Raw genomic sequence first — 18,895 nt, 5'->3', positions numbered from 1 at the left:
TTTTGTTAGCTTCCCTCAATAATACTTTAGCTTACATATGTACACAAAAATGTATGTAGCTTATTTGGATGCTATTTTTATTTCTTCTTAGTTTAAGGCTTTTATGAACATTATAACAAAAAAATGTACAAATGCCCTCCTGATACTTCTGTAGGCAATAACAATTGACCAGAATGGGTATTACCAGGCAAAAAGCCTGAATGCATTCACTTAGAAAGTCAATGATATCCACACATTTGTTTCACTGACAGTACATTTGGCTCATCAAATATGTAGCACTCTGCCTGTACACTCAAGTTTTCAGGACAGGGGCTTATGACAAAGAGACAGCTACCCACTTGCTACAAGAAAAATGACAAATGTTACTTTTTTGTCATGGACAATAATTTTGTTAAGTTACAAAAACTAGGAAGCTGCCTAGAGATTAGAGAAAAGGAATTGTGGTATTGATCATTTAAATAAATAAATAAATAGATAAATAAGTAAATAAATAAAATTAATTTAAAAAATAAAAAAAAAAAGGAAATTTGGAGCTCTCAGGAATATCTATTTCCAGTAAAATAACAGAATTTAAAACATGGGAAAAAATCATTAACCGCCTAGAGATCAGAAAACAAGCATCAGCACTAGGGATTTCTAAAGAACAAATTGTGCTGGAGAAACCTGATTGCTTTTAAAAATAGAATTACAAAATTAGTGGATGAAAGGAACACGATGGATTTGATACATTCGGATTTTAGTAAAGATTTGATAAATCCTACTCAAAATTAATGCAAATGGGTTTGGCTACACCACTAGATGGAATGAAAAATTGGCTGGAGACCCACAAATAAAGGATAATGATGCATAAAAAGGTATTGTGTGGGAGGCACAGGTCTCCCAGAAATCAGCAGTCAGTTCTGTCCTATTTAACACCTCTTAACATGACACCTTCTGCCTGGAAATCAGGAAATTTTATTAAGAGAGTGAAATATGGAAGGCCATGTGGGATAGACCAGCTGAAAATAAAATGGGATTCCAGCAAAAATACAAGTACAGTATAGTCAGGAGGAGGTCCCTAGAAAACACCAGATGAGAATCACTGCAGCAGGAACCAATGAGATGGGAATTTGCAGTGTAGAACAGCAGAAAAACAGCAGAAGTGTTTGAGCAATAGAGCTGCAATTCACCCCAATATAGAAAGACCAGAAAGCTTTTTGCAGTATCTGTCTCCCACATATGCTTCCAGTAAGGTTCCAAGCAGGTTTTGATGGTGTAACTGGTGGGGGAGCTCCTGGAGTCTCTCTTGTCACGTGCTGGAGACAAAACTGCAGTTACGAGATTCCTCTCCCCAGAAACAACCAGTGCAGACACTCACAGTGAAGTTAGCCTGATTTTGGAGGAGGGCTTTAAATAGATCCTTGTTCATTTTTAAAAAAATGTAAAACCAGGAAAGGAAATGGCAGTAAAGCAAATTAAATGCATTAATAGCAGACATAAATCCCCATTTTCCTAATGTTTTCCCATTCTCTATCACTCACTCTGTCCATTTGCAATTTCAGCTATTAACTATCTAATCTTATCTTCCATCCACAGGTGTACATGGGTATACCAGCGACCTTTGAACCTCTAGGCAAATTTCAGACAACTTTCCGGAGTGTAGGTAATACATTTCTGTTTGTTGGTTACGTTAACGGGCTGACCAAGAAAGAAATCCAGTGATTAATGAAGTGTGAGCATATCCTTAATGAAGTGTGAGCATATCCTCTGGGAGACATCAGAGAATCCACACACAATGCAGTCTTGAGAGACACATCCACAAGGAGCACCATGCTTCCCTTTCTAGTTTCACTGCTCATGAGAATTCTGCTTCTCTGACCTCCTTCTTGTGGAAACCCACTACCTATTCCTATTTGCTCCCCTTGTGTTTTGATTTTTTTTCATAATTTTTCTTCTTAAATTGCATTTGTAACCATCTCCCTCCTTTACTCCTTTGCATTTGTTCCAACCTCCTGCCCATGCCTTGCTGTCTTCCAAACTGCTTTGTCATCTCTCTTGCTCTCCTGTCCTCTAAGAACCCTATTTTTAAATTTTTCTCACTCACTTCTGTTTTTCTTTTAGTCCTCCATTATCACAGTTGTCTCCCACAAAAAAACCTTGCTAATAATATTTTAATACTTGCTAGTGAAACTCCTGTAAACCTTACCCAGATGCATTACACAAATGGGGTACACTAATATTTACTGTAGCAAGTTCCTCCATTTTCAAACTATTGAAGTGAACGAAAAAAATTCTCTCTTTTGCTGGAGCAAATAGTTTTAAGCTCCCTAGAGAGCTGCAGTGATCATTTTCATAATGTTCTCTGTTAAGGCAGGATCAGACCCCCAGAGCATCAGAGCAAGAGCAAGGTTTTCAACATGGTAGAACTAGGAAAATTACATTTTTCCTGCTCTGCTCTGTCAGAAAACATTTAGACTGGAGCAGCTGTAGAATTACATGAAATCTAGAAAGTAACACTTACACCCTCTCTGCATGAGTGCACAAGGTCAGAATAGTGTTATACATCAGTGAAGATGTTATAATTATTATTAGGATCTCTGTAATGCTCATTGCTCTCTCCTAAACGCACGTGTACACTGTGCACACTGTAGCAGTTAACAGCACTGTGAGAAACCTTCATTTTTAGTGTTCTGTTTTAAATTATCAATCTTTATTACTGCATAAAGTGACTTAAAAAATTAAATTCATAGAATAGTTTTTTAAAGGTCTTAAAAAAAGATTAAAATGTCTGGTATTGCACTGTAATTTATTATTATTTAAATTTCTAATGCCTGTCAATTGCTTAGGCATTTGCATTTTTTTATTTATTTACTTTTAAAACCACATCTATTTAATGAAACAACAAGGCAGATGGCAAGCACTGGAAGGGCCACTTGATTGTGGCTAAGAAGTTACAGGGTTTGAACTGTGCTGGATAACATCTAACAAGTCTCTTTACATCTTGATGTCTCCTTTTCTCCTCCCACTCTCTTACCGTTTTATCTGCTAATAACCTCTTGAGGACAGAGACCTTCACCTAATTATGTGTTTCTGTGAATGACAGCACAATAAAGTTTTGATACTTGCTGAGGTCACCATGACTTAAATGACTACTGTGGTGCATTTGATAACTCAAACTGTTAAAGGGATGTCCTCCAAACACCACTCCAGCCCATAGGCCAGGTAGCGTACAATTAGTAAGCATTATGTGAATGTCAGGAGGTCTCAGTGAAGGCCAAAAGGAGCCGTTGCACCCTTTCCCTCCACCTGCATATTTTTCACCCATCTTCACAATGTTTTTGAGTGCTGCTAATCTGTACGAAGAATATTCTTCATCAGAATGTCCTCACAAGGACATAAAACCAACTCAGTCAATCCTTATCTATATTTGGAAGCCAGAAATTTGGCATGACATTATCAATACAGCAAGATGACAGGCCAGTAAAATAGAGGTGTAACAAGCAAGGACCCCAGTACTTCCTCAGGCAAAGAAAGGAGATAAACTCGCAAAACCAGTCATGTGTCTTCTTGGACACTTTTCTTCTGGCCTCTTCCGGTGATGTCCAGTTTCTTAAGGGAGGCTTGACATGTCACCAGCCCTTACTCAGGGAGGTCACTTGACTCCTGAACTTCCAGAGCACGAAAACTGAAATAAGCGTGATGGTGTCTAGTTTTCTGTCACTGATTTGGGATTCCTCCTTAGACCAAAACTGAAGCATAGTTTTTCCTTCTAAGAAACTAGGGTTACAGATCTGTTCTGCTGAGACACTTGAAAGCAGTGGAGACATGGGTTTCACTGAGCATCCACTGGAGAGCCTCAAGTCAGGTGGAGTTCAGAGATGTTTCTCTCTGCCTCTCTCTATTTGTGAGGCAGCATAAAAGCTGCCAGCTCACTAGGGTAAGGCAGGAGCAATAAACCTTTCCTCCTTTCTGGGTTTTAGTAAGAGGATTACATATCTCCTCCTTCTAGAATAAACCTCTTTGCAGGGAAGATACTTCTCAAGCCCTCTTTGGAGATCAGTCTCCGCATCAAGACTCCTAAGATTCAAGCCATCACAGCAGCCAGTAGGAAGTGAACCTCAGTTAAAAGGGAAAGGCTTTTACAGCTCTGCAGGACTGCAGGGTAAGGACAGTGTATGTGCTGCCACACTGAAAGGATCCTTGCTGGGTTCACAGCTATGGGAAACAGGAAAATAAGGAGGCAAAAGCACAGAGCAAAATTCAAGCTCCATCCATGATGACAGGAGACTGCTGCTGGAGCCTTGGGAAGACACAGCTAACCCTCTTGCTGGAACAGCTTCACCACTGGGGACAAATAACCCAAGAAACAAATGAGGGAACCTCTTGTAACTTCAACCCTTGACCAATATGACTGAAAACAGTTCCCAAGCATGCACAAGTGCATGCAATGACTAAATTGCTACAAGAGAGAAATCAAATTAAAAGCTTTAAGGCATAGTTCTATGTTTTACTGTGTTTAATGTATAGACATTAATTAAAGACCTTTTGAATGACCACAACATCCAAATCAGGCTTAATAACTAATATATTGCATAACTTTGGAGACATCAACTACCAATTACTCTGTTTGTTTACAAAACACCTATGCATTAAAATGAAAGTCTGTGTGACAAGTTAATAAAACTACTTACTTCCACTGAGCCTCCTCAGCACACACTGTTCTTGCCTTCTGCTGAGTCCATCTCAGCCACTGTGACTCTACAGACCTGCTCTGGCTCGTTTTGTCTTCTGACTCTCTCTGCTCTTTCTGTAGTAGGTCACTTTCTGCCATCACACTCTCTACTCTCACTGTAGTAGTTTTAGGCTAGTGGCATGTAAATGCACCTTTTTTCTTTTTTTTTTTTTTAGCATTTCCTATGGCTCCTTTGGTCATTCTCTTCACCTACCTTAACCTATGTGAATCATTTCAATGGCTTTTGGAGCAAAAGAAACGTCCTGATACACACATGCATCCCATCATTAGCATAGAGAGGGATAGTCTGATTCACCTCCATGTCATCTCTCATCTTTCCAGCTTTCCCCTTCCTGGCCACACTGGGACCTCTTGATTACCACAACTCACAGGAGATGTATTTCTTGATGGCACCTGGAGGCCTTGGCAATTCCTCAAGTCTCTCTGCTACCCACTTTCCAGGGGCAGCAGCTGACACATTGCCCTCTATATGAAGGGTAACCTGGGGAGAAGGGGCTACTGGGGCTCAATCTGCTGCTACTGCAGCACTATGCCCTTTCCCTCTCTCTGTTGACCATTTTAATGGTTCTTCTGTACTTTTGGATGGCATGGATGCGTCACAGGTAACCCCTTTCCGCTTGTACACACATTTGTTAGCCTGCTTGCCCAGTAAGATGGCTGGGTTTTGGAAGCACCAGGTGCAGCTGCTGGGACTGCTGGTTGGAGAAACATTTGCCTCCTGAGCCCGTTAATTAGCACAGTAACGGTAACTGTGCTCCATTAGCCAACCCATGTGGTCAAGTCCCCTCCCCGTCCACCAACCTTGCCCTTAATGAGAGCTGGAAGGGGGACACTCACAAAACACTGCCTCAGAATAATATTCGGCTTTGTCCACGCCGGTAACGAGAGCTGACAGGATCACTACGTCCATTTCTCTTCTAATTAGCACACTTCCAGCTCGGCCTGAGCCAGCAGCCAGAGAAAAGCGATCGGACAACCGTACCGAATCACAAACACAAAGAGGCCCATTCCCCATAATTAGGTGAGACAATCCCTCAGTCTTTTCTCGGCTGGAGCTTGCCGGTAAGACTCTCGCTGTTTTGGTAAGTCCCAGCAACACAAGTTACACGTCTCCCCAGGACACTAATAAGCCCCTAATTGTCTTCCGCTTCACACGGCTCGTACCATAGGTCTGACTTGGGGGAATTCTTCTAACGAGCGGCAGCCAGCGCTCCCTGCGCCACAGACGGACAGGGAGCCGCCTCTCGGGCACCGGGAGGAGAAGGGGGACGGGGAGAAACAGCCAGAAAAGCAGTCCAGGCACGGGGGCCCAGCTACGTGGCACCGGGCCGGTGGCTTGGCAGCAGCCACATGGTGCTGGGGACATGGAACTTCTCCATCCTTACTCCATCTCCACTGTCCCCCTGCATAGTGGAAAGCCAAGTTCAGCTCTTTGGCCTGCCTCCTCCTCTGTCATCTCTGGTGGTGGTACACAGGTACTCACGCTTCCATGCAGAAATACACCATCAAAACCAAACACCTGACTGCACAGGTTTGCCTTAGGTCTCTGCTAAGACTTCCTGGAGACTCCCCTTAGAGAAATGCAGCACCTAGCATACGCTTTTCTCCAGTGAGGGAATGCCTCAGAGTTCAGGCTGGGAACAAGCACATGTAAACAACACTCTGTCAGTTCTTGAGGAAGGGAACATGTGCTCACAGGGCAGGTTTTTAAAGATGCCCACAGAGGGTCTGAAAACATGAGTTGTGAGGGAGGTAGGACATCTCAGCTCAAGCTCTCTTATCAAAACAAGGCAAAGGAAGGCATACTGCCTCTGACTTTCAATCTGACACTTCCTTGAGAAACCATCATCAACCAAATACTTTTCAGCAAAACATTTGCCCTAATTTTTGATTACAAGTTCATACTGAGCAAAATATCACAGCTAATCCTGTTAAGGATAGCCATGGCCTGCAGATCCCTTTGCCTCCTGTGCATCTGATTACAAACTGATCCCTCCTGCAAATCAGGGCTCACCCTGATTCTTCCCACAAAGAGCCCCTACAGAAGTGATTTGTCCGCTGGTTTTACACATTCTATTTGGCTTCAGTGTGCTAAACAGGGGGAGAAATCTAAGACAGGGTGACAAGCTGATCCATGCAAAGTACAACAGGAAGACAGATGCCAATGCTTTCCCCGAAAAGCAATTTGGGAGTGTATATATATATATATGTATAAATTAAAACTAAGCATAACTAATAAGTTACTTTAATACAGAGAGAGGAAAACAAACTGAAGGCCACAGAACCAGGCAGCCTGAGCATCTGTGTCCACTTGGATTGCTCTGCTGGTCTCTTGTGCCTCATTCTCAAGTTGCTGATGAGCTCTATTCCTGCCTTTTCATACACAGCTTGCTGCATTTTGGGCTATTGTAGTAAATGGAAGATGGCAAATGGCAAATTTCTGAAACTTCAGGACTAGCTTTAGAATTCTGTGATTATGAAAAAAGTGGTTAGATGTGTGTGGTATTTTTGGAAGGAAAATCTTCCCTGGCATCTAAGTGCCTGCAAGCACAAAATTTAATTACCCTATATTATTATGCCTACTCATCAGCTATGGACCACAGAGCCAGCCTTTCAAGTGATACAGAACCAAGTCAAGTACTTTGTCCTCCCAGAGATCTGGTCAATAAATAAGGTGCAAGGTCATTCTTATTACCCATTTTTTCTACTAGCAATTAAGTAAGGGCTTTCAAGCTCAGCCCTCTTCCTCTTTTCTGTTCCTTACTGAGGTGTCTATAACAGAGACAGGCAGGGAGTGTTCTGGCTTCACTGGTCACTGATCTGTATTATAGGAATCAGCAGGCAGGCCAGAGGTCAACCACACAAACCCAACAAGAAAACGCCTATTCTGTACACCCATCAGCTGCCTGGAGTCAGCCATCCCCCTCAAAGGGACACCACAGAAAAAGTCAAGTCTAAAAATCGGCAGTTTCAGTGGATGATGAAGTCAAAACGTGAAGAGATCCTGCCGTGCTGAAAATCTAGCACAATATTAATAAAACTGGCATTGTTGCACATTCTCTATGAGGAATGTGGATTACATTCTACAGAAACTGGATCAGTCCATACTTCTCTGGCCACTTAACCTTTTAACTGTCTTTATGCAGATTTTATGACTGGCCACAATGATTGACTTCAGGATTTTGCATTTCACATCCTCCTGTAAGAAACTCAAAGCACGGATGTAAGGATTGACTTGCAGGGATAACATGTCTTCTAGAATAACTTTGATTCCAAGAATACTAGCATTACATAAAAGCAAAAGGGTTCAGTCTTCTTCAAGTCCTTTTCCTTGTTTTCCTTTTTCTCTCTTTGTAATTTTTTTTTCTCTTGTCTTGCCTTCTAAAAATATCAAGGTCCATATCTTATCAGAGATATTTGGCATCACACATATAATCTCTTCTGGACATATCTGGCACTCTGGCTGATGTATATATTGGGACGTGCACATAGAAAACATGGGTTTTGGTATTTCTGCAGTGGGAAGTTTTTGCTATAGTTATTACAGAAATGTGTCTACGACACTTGCATTTGTTCTTCTAATCATTTTCATTCAGCTCAGAGTTTATTACTGTTCATGAGAAGTTACTGTCCAACTATAATTCTGCTGGGCTGAAGATACAGGGATGACTTTCTACAAAATTGTCTTTCAATGAATTATCATCTTCTCCTAAAGTCTGATTATTCACTGACTTCTTAAAAAGTGTCAGTGGCATATGAAGATGGGGGTACAACACTAAAGAAGTGAGGATTATTTTCACGCTATATTAAGTTTGCTTGCCATGTTCAGATAGCTCAAAGATGTGACAGATTTCCCCATTACAAGTACCCTTGTTGCTTGAGGTTCTTCCTTAGTAGGAACTCAGAGTAAAGGTGAGGATGCTTGAAAAGCCTCTGTCAAGATCATATCTCTGTTGTTTATCAATGTGGATTTTCTGCAATAGTAATTTGCAAGTTGTCTTCTTTTTTTGATTGTGTTTATCTAAAAATTTTTAATAGTTTAGAAGTATTACAGAAATGTTTATGGAAGGTTACTGAACTTGTGGGAGGGCAGGAGTCCAGGATTTCAGACCACATGACAAAGATGTAATTTACCTTTTTTACATACTGCATAGGCTGATGATGGAATTGCCAGATGTCAATTTATCAGCATGGAGTGGCTGGCATCACTGTCATCATGATTTGGATAAAGTGTTGTTTGCCCAGCACAAGTTACTGTGGGTGAAGAAGTAAGTGGACAAGATTAGCTGCATACACAGACTGCAAATCTAACTGATGATCCTGTTCTTAGAGATACTCAAAACAGGATTTAGCCCAGGATGATGGGGGAGAAAACAGCAGAGTAACTGTAAAACACAAGCTGTAATTAGGACTTACACACTTCCACAGTATGCTTGCACTCTGAATACTCTGCAGTTTTGATTATGCCAGCTCCGGCTGTAATAGAAGACAAAAACATAACAGAACCTGAAAAATCATGAATAGTGCATAGACAGCAAAGAAGAAAAATCCAAACACCTGTGTGTGACAATAAAAGAAATCAAAGATTCAGAATGGAACTAATTATCAGGTAAGCAGGTTTAAAACAAGCAGTTACTTTCCTCCCTTTTTTTTTTGTTGTTTTTAACTTTTCTTTGTACAACTTAATGATGGAACTCATCATCCAGGGGCACTTTTGAGGGCAGAAGTATAGACAGATTAGGACTAAGGCAAATTTATGGAAGGAAGGGTCTACTGTGGACCAGATACAACTAAAACAGATTGCTGGATGCTATGTAAGTTACCCTAAAGCAAAATCACTGCGTAAGCCCTTTGTTTATATCCTTCCCTATCCTTCTACAACTGTTTATAAGCAAAGAGAAGATTACAGATAAGACGGGCTTGTGATTTGACTTGTAATAGCACCTTACATTTTTACGTAACATAAAAATCAGTAAAACAAACCAGAATAAGGTTCAAACACTACCTCCAAGCTGGATTAATCAGTTTTCACTAATCTGTTGTTTCTAGGTGACTTCTTGAAATAAATATGAAGCAATATTGACAACTGTGGGTTATAGGACTGTTACAAAATGGTTAATTTCATAACGGCAAACCAGTGAGTTAAATGGAGTATCGTGTTTTTCAACTGCCAGTGCACAGAGACTTAAATTTTGATAATGGTTAATACAACAAACAAGAATTTCTTCTCAGGTGGATTAGATAGCAAATCATTTGACAGTCCAAGACTGAAGTGAATAGCCTTTATAACTGAATGTATGCAACACTGGCATTTAAAAGGAACCAAAATACATACTGAGTTAACTTCCATGAAACTCAGAGTAGCATTTAACTTACCAATACATGAAAATAGTTTATAAAGCAATGCATTACCTTAATTAATATGACCAAATCTTGATTTTTTTACACTTTTCATTCCTATCATTTATCAAAATTTAATTTTTGTTTCAAAATACAGAAGGTTACCAGTAACAAGAAGTCACTCAGATTTTCTTGTACAGATATATAACTGCATGGATATCAGAAAGGATATAATTGAAGGAAAAAATAGAGTTCAAAAGGGTATGAAAATCCTTAGTACAATTTGGACATTGACAAATATTTATTGATGCCAATAAAAAAAATCACTACAGATGACAAGTACAAAACCAAGAAATATCGTAATTTTAAAGCATATGTTAATGGCTGCCCTATAGAAGACAAGTACTGCATATGGTAAAAGGAGATTTCTCTTTCTTTTTATTTTTTAAAAACATATATATGTTACTAAAAACTACCTAAAGTTTGAAGTTCCTTACAGCACATATCAGAAAATACACACATACTTCCATAACGGTGGTAGTGGATCAAGGGTTGGACTTGATCTCAGAGGTGCTTTCCAACCCGTCTGATTCTATGATTCTATGATAACAGGCTTCCATATATTCTCCTTTCAGATCTCAATTAATGTGTTGGACCAATAAACCTCTATAAAATGCACAAACTCATATTGGTGATACAGATGAAGTATCCCATTATGTCATCATAAATATATTGTATCTATAGTATACAAATTTAAATTTGCATTCAAAATGTATAATTCAATGCTTAAAGCTACATCAACATCAGTTTGAACCATCAGGTTTTTTTCTGTTTCTGATCTACTACTTCCAGCTTCTCATTCATTTGACTTAACTTTCATATTCTGAAGGGAAGGAGTTCCTCTGTAGCTCCGCCCTGCATAAACTGTGAAGTACAGGAATAACTCTGTCAACTTTAAAATCAGACTTCTGACATTCCTAAATATTCGGTATTTGTGCAGGGTCTTTACAGCATGTGGAAAACTTAGTTAACAGGAGCTGTCCAAAACAAGCCCAGTTCTGACTGGCAATAACCAAGACCACAGACAGCAAACCAAAGGGTCATTAGCAATTTAGTAAAAACTCAGAGAAGTCCATTTGATTTAAAAATCTCCCTCTCTTTATTGCACATGCATCTGAAAAGAGCCTTCTCTCCCTGAAAACCCAGAAAAATGCAGTGCTCTAAGGACATGCACTATTTCCAAGTAATTTCTCTTCTCATATGTGACTACTGAGAAATGACAAATTTTGAAAAGCCTGCATGGTAAAAATAACATTTCTAAATAGAGAAAAAACCCTGCTCTTCCCCCAGTGTTTCCACATCATATTGTATCCTAAAAAGAACATATTTACTAATTCTTAAAATGTTGTTTTCTAGGAAAAGGAAAGAGGATGAAGCAAAAGAAATTATTCCCTTAAATAAACCAAAAAGTCTGAACATGCTCTTTACCTCTTCTACAGGGTGAACACGTAAAAGTGCATGAACAGGAGGAAAAGGCATTAAACTGTAAGATGAATAAATACCAAAAAAGTGTGCTGAAAGGGATCAGGTCACAGAAATTTCTGTCTTAAAAATTCTGATTTTGTAGAAGAAAATGTTGAGGTGCTGGCATATAAGTAATTAAAGATACCACAAAAGGTTTTTTTCAGAAATGCTAAGAGTCTCTATAGGCAGACCATCCTTGCAATGTGGCTAAAAATCCTGTTGCCACTTCTTAGAGTGCTAACTGAAAATATTCTCACCTTTCAACTTTATAACTCTTTCCAATTTCTAGCTCTGTTAGAAGCAGAGAATTGCAGTGGACTGACACAGCTGTCTCTTTGCGTACTGGGCAAAGCTTCTGTGAGGATATTTTCCTTTATGGCACAGTAACACCTCTTACTCACAGTGGTCTGTCAGTCTCAATTTCACTAGAGAACCGTTTAGCAGGGAAATGAAGCTCCTGGTGTACTGAAGGTCTGCCTCGGAGTACCAGACATGCTTCTCTGAAGGCAGTGAGTAACTGGAATCTAAAGCAGAGACTGCGCTCAGTTTCTACACTAAAATCATATGCTCCTGCTGAACCGGTATTGGTCAATCCACACCCTGAACTGTGCTCAAATCCTTTAGCACAGAAGTCGCAGGAAATCAATGCATCTGAGACAAAAGACACACAAAAGGGTCAATGCCTCATGATGCACACCAGCCAGAGTCAGATCTGCTGTGTACTTGAAACAGGGGCTGCCCCTGAGAGGAGCTGAACAAGGACACTAGCTAGTCACTTTGAACAGCTGATTAAAACAGGTAACTGTGTCACAGCACGTCAGGTTGGACATTCTATGGTCAGATGAAGTTCCAAATTCCAACACAACCATCTGCAGTCCTTGTGACTTGTGTATGCCATACGTTTTCCCCCATAAAGAGATGATCCGTGGAAGCAAAAATAGATGTTTGCTTCTGAAGGTCTAGAGCAAGAGCTTTTTCTTCTTAGAAGTTCTGGGCTTCCTCTGTATCCGCAGTACATAAAATGACCTAGTTGGTGTATTTTCGTCCAAACACTAGATGTAGCAGCTACTTTTTGGGTTTCTCTAGGATGTTCAGGAATTTCCCTCGAGTCATTTCTCTAGCTGAAATCACAAAGAAGGAAAAATAAATCAGTATTTTTTTAAGGGCCAAGAAACCTAAACAATTGTATAATTTACATATTTTAACCACAGGATAAGAAATTCAGTTAGATTTGTGCTTGTACCAAAAGTGAGTAAGGCTTATTTTATTTATCTATTTAGTGGAAAATAAATAAAACTACATTCCAACTTGATTTCCTGATATTGTAGAAATGCATAGGCAGGGCCTGGAATCTTCTAAACTCAGCAATAATTCCCACAGGCTGTCTCATTACATGCAATCTATGCTTCCTATTCCTACTGCATTATGCTCTTGCAGCACCTCCTTTTCTCTGTACTATCCATCTCTGAATGGTGAAATCCACATCTCCATCACTCTATCTCCACGCAATTGTTCCTGGATGCTATAATCTGTCAGAGATTATGGAACTCTCTCTTTCTCCATTTCAGGATTATTGGTCCCTGGATGCTATGATCTTCAACAGAAATTAGACAGCATTTTCTCTCTCTCAGCAGTGTCAGTCCCTGGATGCTGTAATGTAATGGGGTTTATATTCCTTCAATGCAGTTCATCTATGGATAGTGTAATAAAGTAAAGTTTATAGAGCTTTGGTCTCCTCTCTCTCTCTGCATTGTCAGTCCTTCAATGTTTAATACAGCAAGGCAAGGTTTATATGTCTCTCACTCTTGGTACCATCAATCTCTGGTAGCTGTACTACAGCAGGGTTTACCACAGCCACTTTTCTGCATGAGACATTTCTGACCTGAGAACCCATAAGCTCACAAGCTGGCAGAGCAGTCCTAATACTATCCTTGTCTTGCAATAACAACACAGTGCACCAAAGACAACATCGTTAGCAATTGAGTCCTGGAGAATGACAATCTTCCCACTGGTGCCTCTCCATTTCTTTTCAATAAAGGTGTAAGCTTTGTGCTGGACTGACAGGCATCAAAATATGGAGGTTTTTATTCACAGGAATAACAAAAGAATGACTGTTCCCCAAACCAAGCCTAAAGATGGTCTGGAAGGAGATGGGAATTCATTTTCTGTTTTATCCATTCAGTTCCTGACCTCTCTACTGAGAGGAACAACAGAAATTACAATTAGAATAAAATCTGGAGGTGGGTTTGTTGCTGATGTTGGGTTTTCTTTTGACATTTTTGATTATCTGTTAAAACAGAACTAAAGTATAATAACAATGTCCAGCTTAAAATACTCAATTGTGCAGCCTAACATAAAAACATTTTGTAATTCTTTACATAAAGGTTAGAATTTCTGTCTTAAAACCTTTTCTTTAAATTATTACGTCCTAATTTGTCTACCCAAAATTCTATCACAAGGTATTGTCTTCAAAAAAATCCCTGTAAAACAAGTATCAATATGCATATATGTAAAAATATGTAACCAGCCTGTTACATATTGATACTCATAGGCTGCAAAGTCCACTGCCCTGAGTGGAACATGCTTCAGACTGGCTGCAGATACCAGCAGGTCACTGCACTATTCACTTGGTTCATGCCTTCAGCTGTGAGTTATATCACCTGGGATCCATTCCCAACACTGCTTCTGATTCACAGCATGAACTACCACGAAAGTCCTCATTTGTACCTCTGTACCTCTGCCCTCCCCACTTGCAAGATAACTTGTATGTTTTAAGTGCTGATGCAGGGATAGAAGGTGCTGCAGAAGAGCAGAGTGGATTATTATTTTGTCAGGAACTAAGTTGTTATGCAAAAACAACATGGCGAAGTAAAACTGCAAGATTTTTAAAATTTTAGCTTGGAATAGATTCTCAGTACCAGTTCTCTGACATCTCCCTGCCTTGCACTATCAACAGTGTACGGTTTTAAGACACTCTTAGCAGAGAAAGCTCAAAGCCGAACTGTAGTTGATAGAGTGGAAAGTTTTCCAAAGTGTAAGTCCCATATAGGAGATATACGAATGCATGACAATTCTGTTCCCCCAAAGAGGGCTGCACCCTATAAATCAGGCAGAGAGCATAGACTCCTTCTGTGCGCTGAGTGAAATTACTGTGGGTTGGAGGTTGCTCCAAAGCACGTGCCCGCCTGTTCACTTGTCATCAGAGATGTTAACATTTCTGATTAATTCACAGACCTCTCATTTTATTCTTCATTCCTTTATCCTTGCTATCCTGTTCTGCTGCAGCTTAAAGATTCTTACCGACCTGCTACAATAATCACCGCCCGCTTCCCCCCCCAACCTGGTGAAATTGTTTAGTGATGCCAACCGCGCTTTTAATTTGCAAGACATCAGACACAGAGGTAATTTATACCAACATCTGTTCATTTCTGACTTCTGAAACAAACTCGCACATGCTGCTACAAAATCCCATTAGGAGCAGGAGACAGCCTTCTGCTATTCTGTATTCCTCATCTCCTCAGACTCAGGCTTGCACCAGGGCTTTATTTTTAAAGATATGATGCCAAACTGAAAAAGAAAAAGGACCTTACATCTTTGTATATGTATGAAAATGGCCAGGAAATAACATCCTCATAGGACAAAAAAACCATAGCCAAACTAAGGGCAAGTTTCCACAAACATTAACAATCTTCTTTTCCCTGCTTCAGCTGCTTCCGTTATCTGCCCAAGAATCATAGTTCAATGTATTCCTGGTAAACATAGGCCAAATTTTTATTACATGGTATTACACTGAAACATCTTGGCTATTCCTTCCCCTTTGTTTCTCTTTAGTCTGCACTGGAGTATGATTTGAGCTTGCATTTTGCACAGTAAAAGCCTCTAATATAAAACTGACTTTTCTGCTCAATATTGCTTCTGATAAATGAATTCTTAATAATGGGAATAAAAAATATAATTTCCAATGGGGTCTTACAGAGCTTGCTGGAGTGAGGGAAGAGCTTGTGAATGAAGAAACCATCATCCACATTCCAAATATGATTGCAGGCTAAGAAAGACGGTAAAACCAGTTTTAAACAACTACCCAAGGGACCAGCAGAAGCCAGTTGAATAGTAGATAGAGGTGGATTTTTTAATTAAAAGGTTGGACAAAACTATAGTGAAAACCTTGGGGATTTTTTCTTTACAATGATTGTTTAAACCACAGACTTCAAGGGAAGAGGGCTTGAGCACAGGTTTCATTGTACCAGCAAACACACAGTACAGAGGCTGCGCAGCATGAAACAGAAACATGAATCTGCATGACAAGTCATGATTTACAACCTTGCCTACGCTGTGCATCTACTACAACAGAAAAATCAACAATAAATAGGATCGCAATAGCTTGGATACAAATTAATTGCACCTACTAGGGAGAAGGAAGACACTGAACTTCACAGAAAAAAATCACTTTAAGATATTATCAGCAGTGGTTACAATGGAAGTAGTGTTTGAATAGACTCTTTCAGATAAACATATTGAAAAATGGTATCAGGCTATTATAATTAACAGAGAATGCTGTACTGTAGGAATTAAGTTTGCTGCCTGGCAAGATCTGCCAAGCAGATCTCAAGAACAGGTGTAGGAAAGGCTGGGGTAGAAGGAGGAGGAGACATTTCTACTTGATAGGGGAACAGAATAAGGTTTAATATAATCTCCTCTTTAGAACTTCAATCCCTCAATCCCACATTTAGCCTTGTTGCCTTGGCTCCTTTTTTACTACAATTGTCCCCAAGCTGCCTCTCTGCAGTAAATTTTGTAGTTGCTGGTTGAAAAGATTCAGTAGTACAGATTGATTTCCTACAAGTGAGGAGATGAGGGATTACCAAAAGCAGTCCTGGTTAACAAGATTGGGTGCAGAATCTCCTGCTAGAGCAGCCCACTCTGCCAATGCTTTGCATCCTTTCACTATGACATATGGGTTTCATTACACAAAGATTTTCCTGATTTTAACTTGGAGGCGATTACATTGGAAACTCAGAGCTATCTTTACATCTGTAGCAATTTAAAGGTTAAGTAACTTTTAATCAAATGACAAAGACTCATAATGTTTTTTCCTCAACTGAAAATGAAAACTGCTGTTCCGGATATTCCTTCCAGTGACAATTTAATTAGAAAAAAACATTGCACTGGAGATTGGGGTCCAGCCTGATTGCGCCCCATAAAAAGCCTTCTCACACATATGACAGCACAGGACATACTGTATCATAAGGTCTGGATAGCCAGGAAATAATGGAAGGATTTACTGCTGTAAAATCAGCAAGGAAAACAGTGATTTACACTTACATAAGAAACTTTCATCCAGGAGAATCCCTAAGTAACACACATACATACAGACTTTTTAAACATAATATACACTTAAATACAGAAGCACAACACACTTGGTGATAAATACAAACTGTATTTATTACACATTCATCATGAACATAATACCTTCACTGCTTACTACTTCTGGGCTTATCTAAAAGTCTCAAAACAAAGCCCGCAATCATCTTTAAATTACTGATACTTTAAAATGAAGTCACTTGCTTCTGAGGCACTTCTCTGCCTCTCTCCCAGATGTACAACTTATGGGACAAATTTGATTGTGATCCTCCTCTAACCTGAAAATACAGCCCTGTTGAAATCTAAAGGTCTTGCTACTAAAAAAACCCAGAAATACAATTAACGTTTTTAGCTCTGAAATGTCTTGTAATATCACGTTTTGAATGCTACATTCTTGACTATAAAAAGGTTACTTTAAGCACTGTCATACTTTGTTAGCTTATTGGTTATTCCTCTCCTTCAGTTGTATTTATGCTAACGAAAGAACTTGTTTTTCAACCTGTAAGGATTCCTTTTACATCACGAATCATGAACTCTCAAACTACTGCTGTGTCTTAGGCCTACACAGGAAACAAAGCTAAAAGGGTTTATTTCTGAAGAACTATCCATGGAAATTACCATTTCAGGACAAAGAACATGAATTGCAGAGAGACAGCAGAACACTCCTCTGGTTTTTAACCTTCTGTCACAAGAATCTGTTGCATCAGAAATGATTTCTTATGCACTGAGATACAGTGTTAGGATAAGAAGACACAACCATTCTTTTTCTTAGTTGGCAGGGCATGAAAAAGGCCTAGAGGAAATTGCCTGTGAGTGACTGTGGGAGTTTTGCTTGACTGAACTTGTGAAAGCCAATCGCAAAGTCACATCTTTTAGTTGGGCTCAACTAACATTGCATTTAAAAGGAAAATTAAAAAAATAAACCAGGGGGAAGGCTTGAAGGTAAAAAGGTAATTAAAAATCAGTAAAATTATTTAAGATTGACATTATTACTGAACAGCCCTAAAAGAAAAAAAGAGGCTGAACTTCTGTGAGAGAGAGAGATCTGTATGGACCACGTTTTGTCTCAAATCAGACCCCTAAAATCCTATTACCACACCTGGATGCCTGCTGGCACCAGCTCAATCCTCTGTCTTCATAGAAAGAGCTCCAATTACTCTGCTAACTGTGTACTTCCTAATGTAAACATAAAATGAGATGCTACTTGAAGACTGTGGGCCTTTGACAAGTACTTAGCAGTGAATGCTACCCCAAGCTCCATTTCATTAAGAGCGGGACTGCCATCTCAGGAGAACAGTGGTTAGCAAAGCAATGCCAGTTGCCTTCACTGATGGCAGAACTGGCACATACAGATACTCCCAGCTGTGCTTCAGGAACTGTTACACTGGCACTGAAGACCACAGCAATCACCTGGAACTCCTGAAACACATTCTTCAGGTAAGACAACAGAATCAGTATAAACTTCCAGGTGGAATAAGCTTGCATTAACATGGCATCTTCCTGTAATCAATATCAAAGCACTTGCAATCAATATCAAAGCACTTGCAAAGTTTATCAAGACTCACAATATTTTTGAGACATAAAATTATTGAATTCCCACCTTACAGATGGGGTCACAGCCTCAGTAAGGAGAGATGTACAGATTTTTGTGGTTTAACCCCAGCCAGCAGCCAAGACCCACACAGCCACTTGCTCGCTCCCCCACCAGCAGAATCAGGGAAAGAATCAAAGAATCACAATGGTAAAAGCTGGAAAACTCATGGGTTGAGATAAAGGCAGTATAATAGGGAAAGCAAAAGCTGCATACACAAGCAAAGCAAAACAAGGAATTGGTTCACTGCTTCCCATGGGCAGGCAGGTGTTCAGCCATCTCCAGGAGAGCAACTGTTACCATGCATAACAGTTACTTGAGAAGACAAATGTCATCACTCTGAACAT

At 39.7% G+C, this 18,895-nt stretch overlaps 1 protein-coding gene across 1 annotated transcript in view; it reads right to left on the bottom strand.

The window, feature by feature from the left end:
* Positions 1–11,207: 11,207 nt before the first annotated feature.
* Positions 11,208–18,895, bottom strand: part of LIN52 (lin-52 DREAM MuvB core complex component) — a 40,301-nt gene continuing 32,613 nt past the window's right edge. Inside the window, exon 6 of the mRNA XM_027880745.1 lies at positions 11,208–12,717. Coding sequence (XP_027736546.1) covers positions 12,662–12,717 — 56 coding nt within the window. The 3' untranslated portion in view covers positions 11,208–12,661. The remainder of the gene's footprint in view (positions 12,718–18,895) is intronic.

The sequence above is a fragment of the Empidonax traillii genome, unplaced genomic scaffold, assembly GCF_003031625.1.
Source record: "Empidonax traillii isolate 1590-97213 ecotype Southwest subspecies unplaced genomic scaffold, ASM303162v1 scaffold74:size2480735, whole genome shotgun sequence".
NCBI classification, from domain to species: domain Eukaryota; kingdom Metazoa; phylum Chordata; class Aves; order Passeriformes; family Tyrannidae; genus Empidonax; species Empidonax traillii.
This window is presented reverse-complemented; position numbering and strand designations above follow the sequence as displayed.